The sequence below is a fragment of the Oncorhynchus kisutch genome, linkage group LG11, assembly GCF_002021735.2.
Source record: "Oncorhynchus kisutch isolate 150728-3 linkage group LG11, Okis_V2, whole genome shotgun sequence".
Lineage (NCBI taxonomy): Eukaryota > Metazoa > Chordata > Actinopteri > Salmoniformes > Salmonidae > Oncorhynchus > Oncorhynchus kisutch.
Window position 1 is genome coordinate 31514271 of NC_034184.2, and position 19871 is coordinate 31534141.

A 19871-nucleotide genomic window follows, 5' to 3' on the forward strand; every position below is an offset into this window, starting at 1 on the left:
ATGTATAATAATCATAGTTGAATTACCAACCGGGGGGGCCCCATTGATCATCAGAAATCATATTAAAAACAGCAAACATTTGTCTCCACCCGATGTGTGGAATTGCAGGAAAATTCCCCAAAATTCACATTTTTCTCACTGCCCTATGGCAAAATGTTCACAATTGCAGCAAACTTGCTTTAAAAACTTCTGAACGTTCTCTACATCCCATGGAATGTGTAGAATTTCAGGAAATGTACTTAAAAAAATGTTCTACACTGTCATGAGAGGGGCCGCTAAAATGTTTTGCACACAAGGTCGCACCCTTGTGAGCTGTTGCTGTGGTTTTACGGTTTGTTGCCCCAACCCCATAAACGTTGCACCACCCTGGTCTAAAGTAACTAGACCTTTAGTATGTATCATGTCTTGGAGGTGCTCAGGAATATAAAGTTTGTTTCTTATGGCTGTGGCCAGGCTGAAAAAAAAACAATGCTGTCAAAGTTGCAAGACTGTCTCAATGTGGCAATAGACCTATTCCTAGTTATTTTAAAACAGTCAGCCATGAAGGCTGTTCAGGGTTTCTATTAACTTCCCATAATTAACACAAGAGGGCTCTTAAAATACAGCTAAATCAGTACTGTTTAGAGTGTCAAATCCTTCGACCAAGGAGGCACAAAAGCATGTAGTAGCCTTTCAGAATATCCAACGACCACCTTGTAAGTGTATGCCTGGGGAAGGTAATTTGACTAAATGATATTGTCATCTGTGATGATTAATAACACTGGGAAGTTTAACAAAATGGACAAACATACTTTATTGTTTATAAAAACCTATCCAGAATTAATTAAATTCACATTTACAAAATGTCATTACATAAAACAGAACATCCCTTTTGTTAAAACCACTCATATGATTACATGGAAACAATCAGTAACACACACAAAACACAAAGAAAATGGTCAAACTACATGACAGACATTCACCAGCAGATCTGCAGTTGAAGGCCTGAATGACCGTCAACTCCATTGCTTTCATTTGTGTATTTTTATCTTGTAACTTATATAGCGCAACTCTAGCATTCATGCGATATAAAACCCCATAAAATATATCCTCAATCAACATTCCATAACCCGCCATAGATGCCTCTGTAAAGCTCCCCTTTCTAGTACGAGGACAGCAGAGTATCTTTGGACAAGATGGCAGTAAAGCAAGCTCAATGTATGGAGGGACTGGCAGTTAACTAGCATGAGGCAAATACCTCTGCCAAATATGCTTTGAATAATGTTAGGCCAGTGGTCACTTGGATGATTGCTGGGTGCCTTGAGGTATATAGTCTGGACTGAGGAGAGACGCTGGTGGGTTGGGCATCAAGTACAGTTGTAATTATATATCTCCATAAAGTTCAATCAGGCAGCCGCATCAACACAACAGCAAAATAATTAAACTCCGCTACTCTGAGGCCTAACAACTAACTAATACTTCACTTACAGGTCATCTAACACTGATCAAAATAAAACATGTCAACCATCTACATACACATTGCATCCACAATTCACTTTCCCTTAAGAAAAGTAGTATGTATCTCAATGATACAAACTCAACTTCTGCTCAGAAGCATTTGATGCACGTTGTGGACTGACAAGTTGGTATGACAAGTTATGAGACATGACTTATAGAAAAGACATGGCTTGACTGACAAGTCAGAGGTTCAGCAGTACACATGTGGGTTTGAACAGCTGCAGACTGATTCAAATGGTTAAGAGCTAGCAGAATTTTCCCAATGTTTAGCTGAGAGCTAAGGGACAATGGTGGTTTCAGTTCAAAGCCTGTCCTAACCTCGTCCCCAGGGTCAAATTGCTGTTGCATAGAGCCTAGTAACACTGAGCAACAAAGTGGGATTTGAAAGGGGTGTGGATAAAATCGAGGTGGGAGACAGCGAGCCTGATACAGCGGTATTAGATGAGACTGAAATATGGCAAAAATAGCAAATCAATATAAATGTTCTATCACATAGCCATATTTTTGAGCTCAATTGATTTCGGAGTTTGGGATTTAAAGTTTATATCTGAAAAAATATTTCTCAAAGTGTACTTTCAGATTTTCTGAACTCACTTGTTTAAATCACCTGTGCTGCTCGAGCTTTAAAGTGCTCAATGTAGGGGGAGGTTCTAAGGGTTATGCTAGATGGTGATAGATTAGCCAATTAAAACAAATGGTTGTTTCGTCCGCTCCTGCCATAGACGTCCAGTCGAGTCAAGTTCTGAGGCGCTGTGAAACCAGACGGTTCGACAGAGAGAGAGACGGCTTGTGGACGATAATAGCCATCACACAATGCGGTGCTGAGGATTGTGTTGATTCAGAAAGAGCTCTAGGGCAAAGTCTCATATTGGAGCAATTACGTCTTCACTGATGTGATAGACAACTCTTACTGCTCACCCAGCCTGATATTCTACAATTCTAGTCATGAAAAGCTGCAGGCCAGAGATCACAACGTTTAAACAATTGCAACGACTTCATTGTTGTTTTTTGATCATTGTTGAGGTATGATGAATTCACCCAGGATTCTACCTGGGTGTATTGGTTAAGACACTGTTCCCAGGAAAGATGTTCAGAGTGTCTTAGGAAAACAATACAAGAATGTACCAAAAACATATTTAAAGGGAAACCCAGAGGCTATTTTTAAGTGGTTCGTTGAAGTCTGACTGCAATCCTGTGAGAGAAGGCACATACGAGTGTAGTTGAATAAGGCAGCTTCATGTCCACTGTGCATGCTCTGCAGAGGTATTCGTCTCCAGAGACTAACAGAACAGTCCAAAGATAATGAGCCATAGGTATGGAAGAAGTATTTTTGTCCTCTTCTCTCATCTCTTGCCGGGCCTCAGAAAGGGAGATCAGAGGAAGGGCGGAATGGATGGTGGACAATTTCTCTCTCCGTACAGTACCCCGTAGGCCTATGCATTCCACCACACCCCTCACTAGTAGTTAAACTTGACCTTCTCAATGTCGACAATCAGTGTCCGAGCCAAGAAGATGCCCATCATCTGAAAAGGCGGAAGAATTCACAGCATTAGCCAACAATAGATATGAATCCCATCAGCATATAAACATATACTCTCATTTCAATATAGATATATTTACCTGAAGCAGAGATATAATGATGAATACTCCAGCTACTATGTAGAGATTCCGTGGAAGCCATTCCTCTAAGGCTGGGATGCAGCCCTTGATGTAAATATAGTTGATCCAGTCGCCCTGCAACAGGAAATGAGAGCTATATGGAATGCTCTCCCATACCTTTGTATATACCGGCTTACTCAAATCACCTTACACTAAGTACAAGTCTTGTTGCACTTAATGTATCTTGTAGGGATAGATCAAACTGATTGTTTTTTCAAATACCGAAGAATATTTGACACCAAGTGTTTATTGCCAAGAAGTTTCCCGACTTAGAATATATATATTTTTTAATGTCAAAAAGGATAAATTTTGCTATTGTGTAGCTATTATCTATGACAGCCTATGGCAATATCTCAGTGAAATTAATATTGACCATCACAAGGGGCAGAGGAAAAGTCAAAATTAGCAAATAGATAGTTCTTCTGCAATTAATGGGCGGCAGTAACAGAAAGGTCGCTGGTTTGAATACCCGAGCCAACAAGGCAAAACATATATTTGTGCCCTGGAGCAAGGCACTTAACCCTAATTTGCCCCAGGGGTGCCATACTACTATGGCTGACCCTGTAAAACATATTTCACTGTACCTATCCGGTGTATGTGACAAACAAGAAAAATATGAAGAATTGATGAGTCATCTATGATGAATTGTGAAACTCAGCTCTTCCATTTCAACATAAAAACTCCCATTTATCTAGAAGCATCTGCTCTGTCTAAGACATTTTTCCTGATAAACAAAGAAGACAAATTAGTTTGCCTCATAACGTTGAATAACAATGAAGATGAATAGTTCCTTCTGAGCCAGGGGACCAGAACCGATGTAACAGGGTGGATTTGCAGAAAAACAAATTTAAGCCCCAGATTTGAGAGCGACCACTGGAACACTAGGCCAAAACATAGATAAAGAATCATTTATTTTCAGCCTGCCGTTCTTCGTAGTGACAAGAGATTAACAGGGACAGGAGGGAGCCTACCTTCCGTTCAGCAGTGATAACACGAAATTTGTGTTTCTCCCATTTGGGTAATGGGAAGAAAAGGCACTGTCGATACAGCTTAAATGACCTGACACTAAAGCCTGTATTATCTACCCTTAAGAAGAAATGGAAGTTTACTTTCTGCACTGAAATGTTATCTATTACTTTACAATGTTTACCTTTCACAAAAATAGTCTTACTACAGCTAGTAGAGGTGGATTGTTGCAAACAATAGACTTGGATGCATATATAGGCCATATAAACATACAGTTAAGACATGCAGTAGGCTATCATAAATACAAATAGCGATTCCTACAGATTATGTGTGGTTATCAAAAGTCGCTTTGGATAAAAGTGTCTGCTAAATAGCATATATTATTATATGTATACATACAGTTGAAGTTGGAAGTTTACATACACTTCGGTTGGAGTCATTTAAACTCGTTTAACCACTCCAAAATAAAATTGTTAACAAACAATAGTTTTGGCAAGTCGGCTAGGACATCTACTTTGTGCATGACAAGTAATTTTTCCAACAATTGTTAACAGACAGATTATTTCACTATCACAATTCCAGGGGGTCAAGAAGTTTACATACACTAAGTTAACCGTGCCTTTAAACAGCTTGGGAAATTCCAGAAAACGATGTCATGGCTTTAGAAGCTTCTGAGAGGCTAATTGACATCAATTGAGTCAATTGGAGGTGTGTACCTGTGGATGTATTTTAAGGCCTACCTTCAAACTAACAAACTCACTGTGCAAATCAATCCCAGAACAGCAGCAAAGGACCTTGTGAAGATGCTGGAGCAAACAGGTACAAAAGTATCTATATCCAAAGTAAACAGAGTCCTATTTCGAGGGTAAGGAAGAAGCCACTACTCCAAAACCACCATGAAAAAAAGCCAGACTACGGTTTGCAACTGCACATGGGGACAAAGACCGTAGTTTTTGGAGAAATGTCCTCTGGTCTGATGAAACAAAAAAATAGAACTGTTTGGCCATAATGACCATCATTATGTTTGGAGGAAAAAGGGGAGGCTTGCAAGCTGAAGGACACCATCCCAACCGTGAAGCACAGGGGTGGCAGCATCATGTTGTGGGGGTGCATTGTTGCAGGAGGGACTGGTGCACTTCACAAAATAGATGGCATCATGAGGGAGGACAATTATGTGGATATATTGAAGCAACATCTCAAGACATCAGTCAGGAAGTTGAAGCTTGGTCGCAAATGGGTCTTCAAAATGGTCATTGAACCCAAGCATACTTCCAAAGTTCTGGCAAAATGGCTTAAGGACAACAAAGTCAAGGTATTGGAGTGGCCCTCGCAAAGCCCTGACCTCAATCCCATAGAAAGTTTGTGGGCAGAACTGAAAAGGCATGTGCGAGCAAGGAGGCCTACAAACCTGACTCAGTTACACCAGCGGTCAGGAAGAATGGGCCAAAATTCACCCAACTTATTGTGGGAAGCTTGTGGAAGGCTACCTGAAATGTTTGACTTAAGTTTAAATTGTTTAAGGTAATACTACCAAATACTAATTGAGTGTATGTAAACTTCTCACCCACTGGGAATGTGATGAAAGAAATAAAAGCTGAAATAAATCTCTACTGTTATTCTGACATTTCACATTCTTAAAATAAAGTGGTGATCCTAACTGACCTAAGACAGGGATTTTTTTTCTAGGATTAAATGTCAGGAATTGTGAAAAACTGAGTTTAAATGTATTTGGCTAAGGTATGCAAACTTCCAACTTCAACTGTATATGTGATGTGTGCACTGGATAGGGTCATACCTTTAGATGTTTACGGACATCATAGCCACACTGGGTGTTTAAAACGGAGTCCTGCAGAGAGAGAGAAAGAAACATCTCAAATTAGTCCGGTCAGTGTCAAGGACTAACAAGAGGCATACCTAAAAATGAGCATGCCAGTGGCAGTTAGAACAACTAGTACAGAGTAACTTATTCAGAGATGGATTGTGAAGGAGCAACGACATGGAGATAAGGGCAAGCAGATTACTCACTGCAGGGTCACTGAGGCAGCAGGAGAAGGGCACTCCACACCTCTCTCTGCTGGGGTTGTTGTTGGTGCAGTTGAAGTAGACATTCAGGTTCCAGTCATCAGGCTCCTTGGCTCCGCAGCAGTGGTTCTAGGACAGACAAGAGGGAAGTTTGAGTCAGATGGTTCTAATGAACCCGAACACACACCAACTCCTGAGGTGTTTCCATACCATACATCTGCCAGTGTAGGACTGAGCACACATTACACAGCCACTTAGAGGACAGCGGTTCAAGTATCATCAGGTCCCTAGAGACCAACGGGCCATCGTAGCAAGGCTTGTGAAAGCAAGCACACAATTATACACCAACACTAGGATGTATAAATCATCTCAGGAAGGGGTTAGGAGGAAAGGAAGGAAACAACGTGACAGAACCGATGTGAGGGACAGCAGGTTATTAAGTAACTTCGTGTCTCACATTCTCCCTGCCTCTATATCCCATTATCCACCCCCCACAGCAACACTCTGCATAGCTCTCGCTCTCTGCCTCTCACCAGCTTTTGCAGGGAGTCAATCAGGTTTTGCAGGTCGATGTCCTCTCTGTAGGCCTTGACGTTAGCCAGGAAGAAGTCGTTGATCCACTCTCTGACGTTGTCCTGGAAGACGAACGCCAGCACGGCCGCAGTCAGTTCCAGGAAGAAGATTAACCCGATCACCCCTGAGAACTAGAAGAGAAAAACAAGTTAACTATACGTGGTGGGAGACTGATAAGAGAAGCATCAGTAGTGCTCTGCATGGGTAAAAAAAAAAACTGCTTAAAAATAAAACTATTGCATGCCCTAATCAATGAAGGATGTGGTGAATGAAAAAAACTGGCTCTCATGAGGACCGCCACAGGAAAGGAAGAACCAGAATTACCTCTGCTGCAGAGGACAAGTTCATTAGAGCTAACTGCACCTCAGATTGCAGCCCAAATAAATGCGTCAGAGTTCACCTCAACATCAACTATTCAGAAGAGACTGCGTAAAATCAGGCCTTCATAATGGAATTGCTGCAAAGGAACCACTACTAAAGGACACAGATAAGAAGAAGAGACTTGCTTGGGCCAAGAAACACAAGCAATGGACATTAGAATGGTGGAAATCTATCCAACCGGCGTGTCTTTGTGAGACGCAGAGTAGTTGAACGGGCGATCTCTGCGTGTGTGGTTCCCCCCGTGAAGCATGGTGGGTGTGATGGTGCTTTGCTGGTGACAATGTCTGTGATTATTTTGAATTCAAGGCACACTTAACCAGCATGGCTACCACAGCATTCTGCAGAGAAACGCCATCCCATCTAGTTTGCACTTAGTCAGTCAGACTCCCATTTATTTTTCAACAGAACAATGTCCCAAACACACCTCCAGGCTGTGTAAGGGCTATTTGACAAAGGAGAGTTATGGAGTGCTGAATTAGATGACCTGGCCCCCACAATCACCCAACCTCAACCCAATTGAGATGGTTTGGGATGAGTTGGACAGCAGAGTGAAGGAAAAGCAGCCAACAAGTGCTCACTCAGCATATGTGGGAACTCCTTCAAGACTGTTGGAAAAGCATTCCTCATGAAGCTGGTTGAGAGAATGCCAAGAGTGTGCAAAGCTGTCATCAAGGCAAAGGGTGGCTACTTTGAAAAATCTAAAATATGCTTTGCGTGGGAAATACACATGCGGATATCATCACGGTAGATGGAACCAAAAATCTCAAATTTGGACTCTAGACAAAATTTCCACCAGTCTAATGTCCACTGCTCATGTTTCTTGGCCCAAGCAAGTCTTCTTATTATTGGTGTCCTTTAGTAGTGGTTTCCTTGCAGCAATTCGACCATGAAGGCTTGATTCACAATCTCCTCAGATGATGTTGAGATGTGTGTGTTAGTTGAACTCTGAAGCATTTATTTGGGTTGCAATTTCTGAGGCTGGTAACTAATTAACTTATCCTCTGCAGCAGAGGTAATTCTGGGTCTTCCTTTCCTGTGGTGGTCCTCATGAGAGCCAGTTTCATCATAGCGCTTGGTGGTTTTTGTGACTGCACTTGAATAAACTTTCAACGTTCTTGAAATGTTCCGTACTGACTGACCTTCATGTTTTACAAAGTAATGGACTGTCATTTCTCTTTGCTTCTTTGAGCCGTTCTTGCTAATATATATGGTATTTTACCAAATAGGGCTATCTTCTGTATACCCCCCTACCTTGTCACAATGCAACTGATTGGCTCAAACGCATTGAGGAAAGAAATTCCACACAGTAACTTAAGGCACACCTGTTAATTAATGCTTTCCAGGTGCCTGCCTCATGAGAGAATGCCAAGAGTGCAAAGCTGTCATTGAGGCAAAGGGTGGCTATTTGAAGAATCTCAAATAACATATTTAGATTTGTTTAACACTTTTTTGGTTACTACATGATTCCGTGTGTAATTTCATAGTTAATGTCTTCACTATTATTCTACAATGTAGAAAATAGTAAAAATAAAGAAAAACCCTTGAATGAGCAGGTGTCCAAACTTTCGACTGATACGGTATATATATAAAAATGTTTTTCTGAAACGAACAGCTGACTGAAGAGTCAGTTTGAGCCAGTTTCTGTGGTAACATGGACTCTTAACATGAAACTTTGTTGCTTCTTGCTGAAACAAGCAAGGTGTTGCCTAGGTAATGCCCCCCTCCCTGCACCAGCAGCACAGAAAAATAGAATGAATAAAAAGTGCTTGGAACTTCTAACCCTGGCAATTTGACCGGTAATTTCATGAACTCAAACATTGTTGCCTGGTATATTCATGCAATAACTTCCATGGTAAAGTAGAATGTATGATGTTAATTTATATAGATCATACAATGGAATACATTTTTTGCAAAGTCACTTGAGTTGAAATCAACAAACCACAACACATATTGATGGGTATACTTCCTGCCTTGCTACTATGGGAAAACTCGCAATGGCCACCAGTCCACCCCATATACCATCACACTTGAATGGGTATGCCCCTTCTATTCATGATATTTCTACAACAGCACATGCAGTCAAGAGGAGAATGATTACTTTTTTCTACTCAGACGGTTATTACAGTTACCTCAGTCATTTGGCTGACAATCACAGCCCCACTTGTAAGAGCAGCTAAAATGTGTAACAGTATTCTATCGGTATGCTATGAGACCCCCAAGAGAGAGATCGAGCAAGAGAAATAGAAAGAGTATTGTGGTGGTGCAGTACTCACAAACTTGAGGAGGCATATGTTCTCCCTAAGTGCTCCTACACATCCTGCAAAGCCCAGGATGAAGGTGATCGCTCCCACCAGCAGCACCAGCCACACGGGGTCAAAGCCATGCAGCCGTGTCACCTGTGTCAGGTCCAAAAGTACTCCCTACAGGAGTGAGAACAGTTGAGTTAACCGTTGAGCTAACAGATCCCCAGGGTATTGGCACATGGCGACACAGAAATTACATAAAATACTGTATGACCTTTCAGACATTGATGAGAAGCTGATACCATTTCAAGCAAAGCATCAACACGCAAGTAGACAGTCATTCCGAGAATACTGAATGCCACATTATAAAGAATTAAATTATTTAATATATTGAATAAATTACATGGCATATCTGACTAAAAGCTGGCGTGTTATCCTGTAACAATATCTCCAATACGCATTTGAATAACCTCTAATGTAGCGGTTCAACCCTACAGAACAGACGATTAAAATGTGTTATCAGCTTCAAGCTGTGTGTAACAATAGGGGAAATTAACTGTGAATTTGATGGTTGTGAATGTTTTAAAAGGTGTGATGGCAGTGATGACAAGTGACAAGTCTGTGGGCTGAAGGTCTGGCACAAACACAATTACACAAATAGTCAATGAATAGAGATAAGCGGTCTGTACGGTGGTGAAACATTTACAGGACAATGGGAGAAGCTGCTCCCTCACCTTCTCACTCCAGGCCCAGAACCCAATGGCGATGAATGCTGCTCCAGCCAGCTGAGGAAGGAAGCAGACCAATTTTTTCAGATGTGTTTATATTTTTTTACTTGGTGTGTTCAGTTGTTTACTTTTATTTTTAACATTTTCACATAGGCATTAGGGAAAACACTGCCACTAAATAATATTAAAGCATAACTAGGTATAAAAGAGGGAGCCTGCTAATAACGAAAACACTGACAATGTCTTTAATTTAAAAAGGGCACCAAAATTCTCAAGAAATTGCAAAAAAAACAGGAAGAGATGAGTCATAAGTGGTTATTGCGCATCTTTGAACTCAGAATACAGCTGCCCTATCAAGAGATTAATTAACGAGCTTTCTACATTTCCTGTTGACACAAACAAAGAGAGGAAGCTAGCAAATATCTTAGTGAGTCTCCTGTTCACTAGCTAAAACAGGAAGTAGGGGCTCTGAAGGTTATTTCTCAACTCTGGATGTTGGAAGGACATTAGAGATGTAGGCTAAAGCAACGAAAGAAAAGCTCACACCCTTCTTTAATTTAGAAATAAACAGAAAGAGGCTGTTACCAGTGGAGGATGTTAGAGGGAATGGCTATTGAAAATGTGCTTTGTGTGGAAAGATTGTGGCAGGGGGCACCAGGTCAGCCAGCAGGGGCTGCCATCTGCCCTCAGAGGTGAAAAATGGTTTTAGTAAATCAATGTGTTCTCTACATGGGCTTCCCAGACATTCTTGCCTTAAAAGAACACCATATTACTCTCTCCAGGATTTTGCTGGAATTTGGGATATTTGCAGGCAAAAATGTGCAGTGATTGGTTGAAATTGAGCCCAATTTTGTTCCACAGTGATGGGTCAGTTGTATGCAATAATATTGTGATGATTTGACTGACAGAAATAGTGCAGTGATTGGTCAAATCTGCAAGCCCTCGCATAATATGCAGGATATTGTTGATTTTGCTAAATATGTTGTGAATCCTGGAGGGACTGCTATATGCTCCATCTCATGCCGGGCGTAAACTACACGACTTTCAAAATCCTAACATCGCTGAGCCTCACATTAAACAAACGTCTTTCTTGTATTATTTTTTTGTTGTCTTGCCAAAGTAGTGGTGGGCACACTAAACGATGTGGCACAGACTGGGGGTCACACACTACAAGATTCTTCACTTGGTCGTGAGGATTCTCCATACCACGCCGTCTCCTGAAAACAACGAGTGATTAGATTGTAAACGTAGCTGGAACAAACGGTGGCTAAAAGCAGCCACAAACACATTCAATCAGAAATTCACACTTGCCATACAGAGTTGAATCACCTAGCCTACACATTTTGAATTGAGTAAAATTGCTTGTGAACTTCAGAGCTGTAGTGGTTTGACACTGGCTTAGCTTAAAGACAAGTACAAACACATAATAGTAGTAGTAATTGCTCTGGCTCGACAGTGGACACATTCTGGGTGTGGCGATACATCATCATCATCATCATCATCATCATCTCACTGGCTTTTTCTCTGGCAAGCTCTCGTTGCTGATCAGCCTTCTCAAAACATGCCGTTGCATATCTCACTACAAGAGCACTGCAGATTTGTGCTGATAAAACGTGTTTGAAAATATGGGAACACATGGGATGGCCCAAAGACGGGATCGATAGCCCTCAGATTGCGTTGGTGACAGCCACGCACCCCGCGAAGGCAACATGGTGATTTTGTCTCCCAATCTCAAAAATATGTAGTGTACGCCTGGCTTTAAAGTTGCAGTATTCTTGAGTATCTGATTTACTGCCCATCGCTGACTCTAGCAAACTAAACTCCAAGGAGAAGGAAGTTTATGATTTACTTCACCAACAGAGTGGATCAGAGACCAGGCTTTTTGGAATCTAGCTCAGACAATATCAATTCACTCACGGGCAATACTTCAAAAAATGATTTACCATGAAAAGCCTACCTCGTACCTATGTTTGTCCTCTGTAGTTGCGGGCCTTGTTGCGGAAATCCATATTTTTTCAATAAATGTTAATAAAATACAACCACTGACGTTTTGCTCATGTCTGTTTCTCAAAGATGGCAATTTAGCGTGAATGTGCAAGTGTCAATTGATTATCTGATGACGTAAGCCTAGTGCTCCAAATACTCATTGTCCAATCAAATCACAGAATCTACAGATGGTGTGCCGACCAATCAAATCTCGCAGATCATTACAGGTGCCAGTAAATCCAAAATTTGGCACATTACTTTATTGACTTGCAGCATTTTCAGTCCAGAGAAAATGAGAAAAAAATGAGAGAGAAATCATAAAAATACACTTTTATTTGACATATTACAATAATTTTATAGCAGGGGTCTACAACAGGTCGATCGCGAGCTACCAGGAGCTTGCAGCCCACCTATTGCCCACCTTGCAGCCCAGCTTGCAGCAAACAATTCTGAAAGTACATTACATTCTCAAGTATTCCACTGCCATCTAACAAGTATCAGATACTGTAAGCTCCCCACTACTGTCTAATCAACGCAATATTATAAACTGGGTGGTTCAAACCCTGAATGCTGACTGGCTGACAGATGTGCTATATCATAGGTATGACAAAACATGTATTTTCACTGCTCAAATTTTTTTATTTTACCTTTATTTAACTAGGAAAATCAGTTAAGAACAAATTCTTATTTTCAATGATGGCGTAGGAACAGTGGGTTAACTGCCTGTTCAGGGGCAGAACGACAGATTTGTACCTTGTCAGCTCTGGGATTTGAACTTGCAACCTTACAGTTACTAGTACAACGCTCTAAACACTAGGCTACCCTGCAACCCCATTGGTAACCAGCTTATAATAGCAATAAGGCACCTTGGGGGTGTGTGGTATATGGCCAACATACCACACCTCCTCAGGCCTTATTGCTTAATTATCCCATCCCTGGTTAGCAACTATTGGCTTAAAAAACCAAACCTAACAATATCTCCCAATTAATTTCCAGAAACATTGCCCGTCAGACAAACGTGCGCACCACTCAGACAATCACTGTGTTTAGCCAGTAGACGTGATAACGGTCTTGTGGGTTGACAGAAATACTTCCCCAAAACAGTCTCAATTAAATGTTAACTGTAAAGTAGGTGTACATGGCAGAAGTATATTATGAGTAATTATAAACTGGGTTGTTCGAGCACTGAATGATGATTGGTTGAAAGCCGTGGTATATCAGACCGTATACCATGGGTATTGACAAAATATTAAATTTTATTGCTCTAACTATGCTGGTAACCAGTTTATAATAGAATAAGGCACCTTGGGGGTTGTGTCGTGCTTAAGAACAGCCCTTAGCCGTGGTATGTATGTATGCATGTACACACACACATACATACATCCCATCGGGCCGTATTGCTTAATTATGACATTTGAATCTATTATTTGCTTACTTTGACATGAAATGAGCAGCAGCAGTATGGAACCATGGCTAGACCAGCACATTAGATGCCACATTCCTCACCTCGCTAAATGTGCAAGTAAAGGGTCAGGTGCAATAGAAGGGGAATTACATTTTTATTTAAATATTTGTTCATTTTCTTCCATACACCACACCCCCCATAAAAAAAATGGTCTTCACATAAACAATATGTTGTTTATCTATGAACAATTGTACATTTTAGAGTAAAAAAAACAAACCAAGTAGTGCACTACTTTCTCTTGTACACTAAGGACCCAGGGAAGAATAGCAGGCGAGATGAGACAAATGAGTAGCTCACAACATGTTTAATTTATTATAAGTAGCTCTCATGCTAGAAATGGTTGGCAACCCCTGTTTAATAGCCTAGATTTAATTTACAAATGTCAGAGATTCAATTGATGAAGTTGCCATCTTCGAGAAACAGAAACGAGCAAAGTTGGTGGCTGTATTTGATTGTTTATTGAAAAGGTATGAATTTCAGCAATAAAAGAAAGGCACGCAACTAGAGGTCAAACATTGGTACAATGTAGGCATTTCAGGATTTACCTTTTTTTAAGTATTGGGCAAATCGATGTAGTCTGCGCTAGATTCCACAAAGTCTGGTCTCTGCTCCACTCTTGGTAAAGTTCATCATAAACTTCCTTCACCATCGAGTGGAGTTTAGTCCGCCAGGCAAACTCAGACCAACTATACAGATTATGCATAACTACATTCATAGCATAGCACCAAATGAGACAACGGGGTGCCACAGCATGTCTGCATTACTCATTGTTTACAGGGTTACCTACTGCTTTTGCTACTTACCCAAAATATGATGTTGTAGCTGAACATGAGGTACTTGTAACAGAAGCTGACTTCTGCATTTTCATAACGATAGTAGTGCATATTTCCCCCTGTGTTGAGAGACAGGAGCGAGACAATGACAGTTAGCACACAGATGGAACAAGATGTTAAAGGTTGACCTACTAGCTAGATAATTATCTAACGTTATTTGTTTATCCAGCTACATGTTCATAAGGCTATCACTTAGCTAGCAACACAGTTCGCTCACTAGCTAACGTTAGCTAGCTCATCACTGAATCAAAGACTGAAATAGTACCTACAGAAAAATCCAGCTAGCTAACTAACGGTAGTTTGGCCAGTTAACAGCTAGCTAGCTAACCATCATTCGATTTGCTGCAAACTGTCAGAACACCAACAGCTAGATAACAATAGTTGCTAGCAGAGTTAACGCTACTGTAGCTAGCTAACGTTAGACAGCTTTCTAACGGATTCGTTACCTGGCTAACGTTAGCTGGTCAACACAATTCATGTATACGGTGGCTAGATAGTATCTAGTGATAACCAGCTAGCTATGATGCAGATGGAAACACAGCTAATTTCCCTATGGCTAGTACTTAGTTGCTATCCGGAAAATAAATATATGCTAGCTAGCGTAGCGATTAAGACAGTGTTCGTTTAACTAGCTAGCTATCTTGCTCAAAAGCAAAACATTCGGCAAACTTCACATTTTCAATATAGATAAAGTAGCTACGTTAAAAAACCAAGTTTCTATATTTATTTTATTCGTTGCGACCTATCAACTTTCCAATTATCAACAACTCACCGCGGCTTTGTTTAGCGCTGCACTGCCTGTTGGCAAAAAAATATATCTTGATTGAGTTTCGAAAACTCTTTGGAGACTTTTTACTCCACTTCCTGTAAGGGCAGCAGGCCACGCCCAATTTTCTCCTATGTTTTTGTTTTCGTGTTACCAAAAGGTTACGCGTTAGAACTTTAATTGATATTTGATTGGGTAATAATATAACGTTATTTGTTTATCCAGCTACATGTTCGTAATGCTATCACGTAGCTAGCAACATAGCTATGCAAACTCAACAAATCAACTTTAGCTAGCACTTAGCTATGCAAACTCAACAATTCAACTTTATGGAAATCCAAAAAACACTCAAAGATGGACACATCACGAATTAATATGGTCAATAAATGACACTGATACATCAAATAGTTTATTTGTCATTTTCACAGTTAAGCAGATGTTATAGCGGGTGCAGCGTAATGGTTATGTTACTAGCGCCTAACAATGCTGTAAAATGTCAAACAAGTAGAAAAATAATTTTTAAAAATATTAAAAAAATAACACTGAAATCAAGATATTGTAATGACCTGACTAGATCATAAAGAAACAATTGTCCAGACAGAGGTTTGAGTTTACGAATTGACGGATTATTAAACCAACTTTACACAGGCTACTGTTTGGCCGTAGCCCACGCCAAATAAATGAAAGATAACCCACAAGCCAATCATGACCTCTTGTGAAGCCCAGACGTAAGAGAGAGAACAAAGGCTAAACCTGGTCTTAACTTCCAATGCTCCATCCCCCTGCCCAACCTCCCTCCACGCCACTCCGCCAACCGCCAGGATGCCTGGCATCAGAACATTCCTGCATTCCCGTGATTGGCAGATAGCAGGTTGATTGGCATGTCGGACCCTGCGAACACTGGGTACTGGTAAGTACAACACAACCACCTACTAGCCTAACACATAACACACAGCTGTCTGTGCGGGTCGCTACACAGCCCCCCCTACCACAAAGTTCCTCGTCCCCGAGGGAAAAAACAAAGTCTCTGAAGCGACCCAGAGGTCTCCTTTAGCTGCGTGGCCGTGATGGTCGCAGAGTGCCCCTCTGGGAACCAGGGGATGAAGGAAGGGATAAGGGGGACAAGGAAGCAGGAACGGGTAATACAGTCCGTGGCTCTGGGGAACCACACGGTGACACAGGTGGGGAGCAGGGGGAGTGGGCTGTCTGGAGCCTTGTCTGCGGCACCTGGGGGTGGGTGCCTGGAGAATGTCATTGCCAGAGAGGGGAATTGTGGGGGTTCCTGGGGTTTGGGGAGAAGAGGCCCCTCTGTATGGGGTTAACCTGTCCCGGTGCAGTGTCACCTTTCTCCCCCTGGGAGGAAGCTGCACCTGGTAAACAACCTCCCCTAACCTCTCCATGACACTGCAGGGTCCCACCCAGTGACTGTCCAACTTGGGGCATCTGCCTTTTTTTCTTAGGGGGCAGTAGACCCAGACCAGCTCCCCAGCCACAAAGTGCCTTCCCCGGGTGTGCACGTCATAGTTCCTCTTCTGCCTCACACCTGCATTCACCAGCTGCTCTCTGGCGAAGGTGTGGGCTGCCTCCAGGCGGTCCTGGAGTCTCCGGGCGGGCATTCTCCGGCCCCGGGGCAACATGAGGGCTATCCAGGGGCCGACCAAACACCATCTCTGCAGGGGTGCGGATCTCTCTCCCCAGCATGAGGAGGGCAGGAGTGCAGGAGGTGGAGTCTTGGACAGCGGAGCGGAATGCCATGAGGACCATAGGCAGGTGCTTGTCTCAGTCACGCTGGTGTTTGGAAGAGACGATGGCCAGCTGCTGTCCACGCGTTTTGTTGAAGCGCTCCACAAGACCATCACTTTGAGGATGGAGAGGAGTAATGCGGGTCTTGTGCATACCCAGCCTCTCACACATGGTTGCGAACACACGGGACTCAAAGTTTTGCCTTGGTCGCTGTGGATGGACTCTGCAGCTCCAAACCTGCTGAACATCCCCGCTGTCAGGGCGTCGACGATGGTCTCTGTCTCCTGGTCAGGCAGAGCATAGCTCCGCCTTATCTCAGCTCACTGGTCACGATGGCAACACCCATCCGTAGCACGCGCTCCAGCAGGTGTATCTCACTGATCATCCCTAAAGCCAACACCTCATTTGGCCGCCTTTCGTTCCAGTACTCTGCTGCCTGTGACTGGAACGAATTGCAAAAATCGCTGAAGTTGGAGACTTTTATCTCCCTCACCAACTTCAAACATCAGCTATCTGAGCAGCTAACCGATCGCTGCAGCTGTACATAGTCTATTGGTAAATAGCCCACCCTTTTCACCTACCTCATCCCCGTACTGTTTCTATTTATTTACTTTTCTGCTCTTCTGCACACCAATATCTCTACCTGTACATGACCATCTGATCTTTTATCACTCCAGTGTTAATCTGCAAAATTGTAATTATTTGCCTACCTCCTCATGCCTTTTGCACACATTGTATATAGACCCCCCCTTCGTTTTCTACTGTGTTATTGACTTGTTAATTGTTTACTCCATGTGTAACTCTTTGTTGTATGCTCACACTGCTATGCTTTATCTTGGCCAGGTCGCAGTTGCAAATGAGAACTTGTTCTCAACTAGCCTACCTGGTTAAATAAAGGTGAAATAAAAATAAAATAAAAAATAGGCCTCGGGCCATTTTGTGAAATAGTCCATGGCCGTGAGCACCCAGCGGTTTCCACTGTCTGTGGTGGGGAACGGCCCAACTACATCCACTCCCACCCTCTCCATGGGAGCCCCCACTGGGAACTGTTGGAGCTGGGCATGAGAGCGGCCTGGGAGGCACTTTCTCGCTGTGCAGTTGTCACAGCAGCGACAAAAGTCCTCCACATCCCTCTTCTGACCCCAAAGTGTCCAGTCCCCACCCCCCCATGAGTACTCTGGAGCACAGCCTCCCGCAATGCTTTTGGGACCACCACCTGCCACCTCTCCTCTCCCGTAGCTGACTCCTTCCATGCCCGCTGTAGCACTCTCAAACTTTGACCACAACCCTTTGGTTGCGAGTGAGAGCGCTGTCACCTCTTCCCATGGTGGCCTCACCTGCGCCTAGGTCTGTGTCCCGTCCCTGCTGCTGCCCCCATTCAGCCACGTCGACAGTCTGCAGCTAGCAGCAGACAGGCCCGCTCGCCCGACACACTGTGGCACAGACTATCCCACTTCTAACACCAATGTAATGAAACAGCAGGGAGCAGTTCTCGAACCCTCGACCTTCGAGCCCGAGGTCCGGCACGCTATCGACTGTGCCGCAAAAGCATGCTCGAACGGCAGAGTCGATTTCCGCGCTTATAAACCCAGGGTCGTTACAATATGTTCAACGAAACCAATTAACAAGCCAAATAGCACAGCAATCCAAATGCAATATATACAGTTGAAGTCGGAAGTTTACATACACTTAGGTTGGAGTCATTAAAACTCGTTTTTCAACCACTCCACAAATTTCTTGTTAACAAATTATAGTTTTGACAAGTCGGTTAGGATATCAACGTTGTACATGACACAAGTCATTTTTCCAACAATTGTTTACAGACAGATTATTTTACTTATAATTCACTGTATCACAATTCCAGTGGGTCAGAAGTTTACATACACTAAGTTGACTGTGCCTTTAAACAGCTTGGAATATTTCAGAAAATTATGTCATGGCTATAGAAGCTTCTGATAATTGACATCAATTGAGTAAATTGGAGGTGTACTTGTGGATGTATTTTAAGGCCTACCTTCAAACTCATTGACTCTTTGCTTGACATTATGGGAAAATCAAAAGAAATCAGCCAAGACCTCAGAAAAACAAGCAATTTCCAAATTCCTGAAGGTACCACGTTCATCTGTACAAACAATAGTACGCAAGTATAAACACCATGGGATCACACTTCCGTCATACCGCTCAGGAAGGAGAGGCATTCTGTCTCATAGAGATGAACGTACTTTGGTGCGAAAAGTGCAAATCAATCCCAGAACAACAGAAAAGGACCGTGTGAAGATGCTGGAGGAAACCGGTACAAAAGTATCTACATCCACAGTAAAACGAGTCCTATATCGACATAACCTGAAAGGCTATGTGTAACAGTATAGCTTCCGTCCCTCTCCTCACCCCTACTTGGACTCGAATCAGGGACCCTCTGCACACATCAACAACTGCCTCCCAGAGCAAGGGGAACAACTACTTCAAGGTCTCAGAGCGAGTGACGTCACCGATTGAAATGCTATTAGCGCGCACCCCGCTAACTAGCTAACCATTTCACATCGGTTACACAAGGAAGCAGCCACTGCTCCAAAACCGCCATAAAAAAGCCAGACTACGGTTTGCTACTGCACATGGGGACAAAGATCATACTTTTTGGAGAAATGTCCTCTGGTCTGATGAAACAAAAGTATAACATTTTGGCCATAATAACCATCATTATGTTTGGAGGAAAAAGGGGAGGCTTGCAAGCCAAAGAACACCATCAAAACCGTGAAGCACGGGGGTGTCAGCATCATGTTGTGGGGGTGCTTTGCTGCAGGCGGGACTGGTGCACTTCAAAATAGATGTCATCATGAGGGAGGGAAATTATGTGGATATATTGAAGCAACATCTCAAGACATCAATCAGGAAGTTAAAGTTTGGTCGCAAATGGGTCTTCCAAATGGACAATGTTCTCAAGCATACTTCCAAAGTTGTGGCAAAATGGCTTAAGGACAACAAAGTCAAGGTATTGGAGTGGCCATCTCA

The 19871-nt window shown here is 42.5% G+C and overlaps 1 protein-coding gene across 1 annotated transcript; it reads right to left on the reverse strand.

The window, feature by feature from the left end:
- Window positions 1-768: 768 nt before the first annotated feature.
- On the reverse strand, window positions 769-15242 carry tspan14 (tetraspanin 14). The gene is made up of 9 exons (XM_020495279.2): window positions 15126-15242; window positions 14324-14412; window positions 10076-10126; window positions 9372-9518; window positions 6678-6848; window positions 6148-6273; window positions 5918-5968; window positions 3118-3231; window positions 769-3020 (listed from the first exon to the last, which is right to left on the reverse strand). Exons 2-9 carry the CDS (start codon window positions 14402-14404, stop codon window positions 2955-2957), a joined length of 807 nt encoding a protein of 268 aa, XP_020350868.1. The 5' UTR covers window positions 14405-14412; window positions 15126-15242; the 3' UTR covers window positions 769-2954.
- Window positions 15243-19871: the final 4629 nt, after the last annotated feature.

Bases quoted from the DNA above. Each gene is read 5' to 3' on its own strand.
- tspan14 (XM_020495279.2), bottom strand. From the start codon at position 14,404: ATGCACTACTATCGTTATGAAAATGCAGAAGTCAGCTTCTGTTACAAG. The intron at 6,274-6,677 runs GTGAGAGGCAGA...TGTCTGTCCTAG, and splicing joins TTGACTCCCTGCAAAAGCTG to AACCACTGCTGCGGAGCCAA. The intron at 5,969-6,147 runs GTGAGTAATCTG...CTCTCTCTGCAG, and splicing joins GCTGCCTCAGTGACCCTGCA to GACTCCGTTTTAAACACCCA.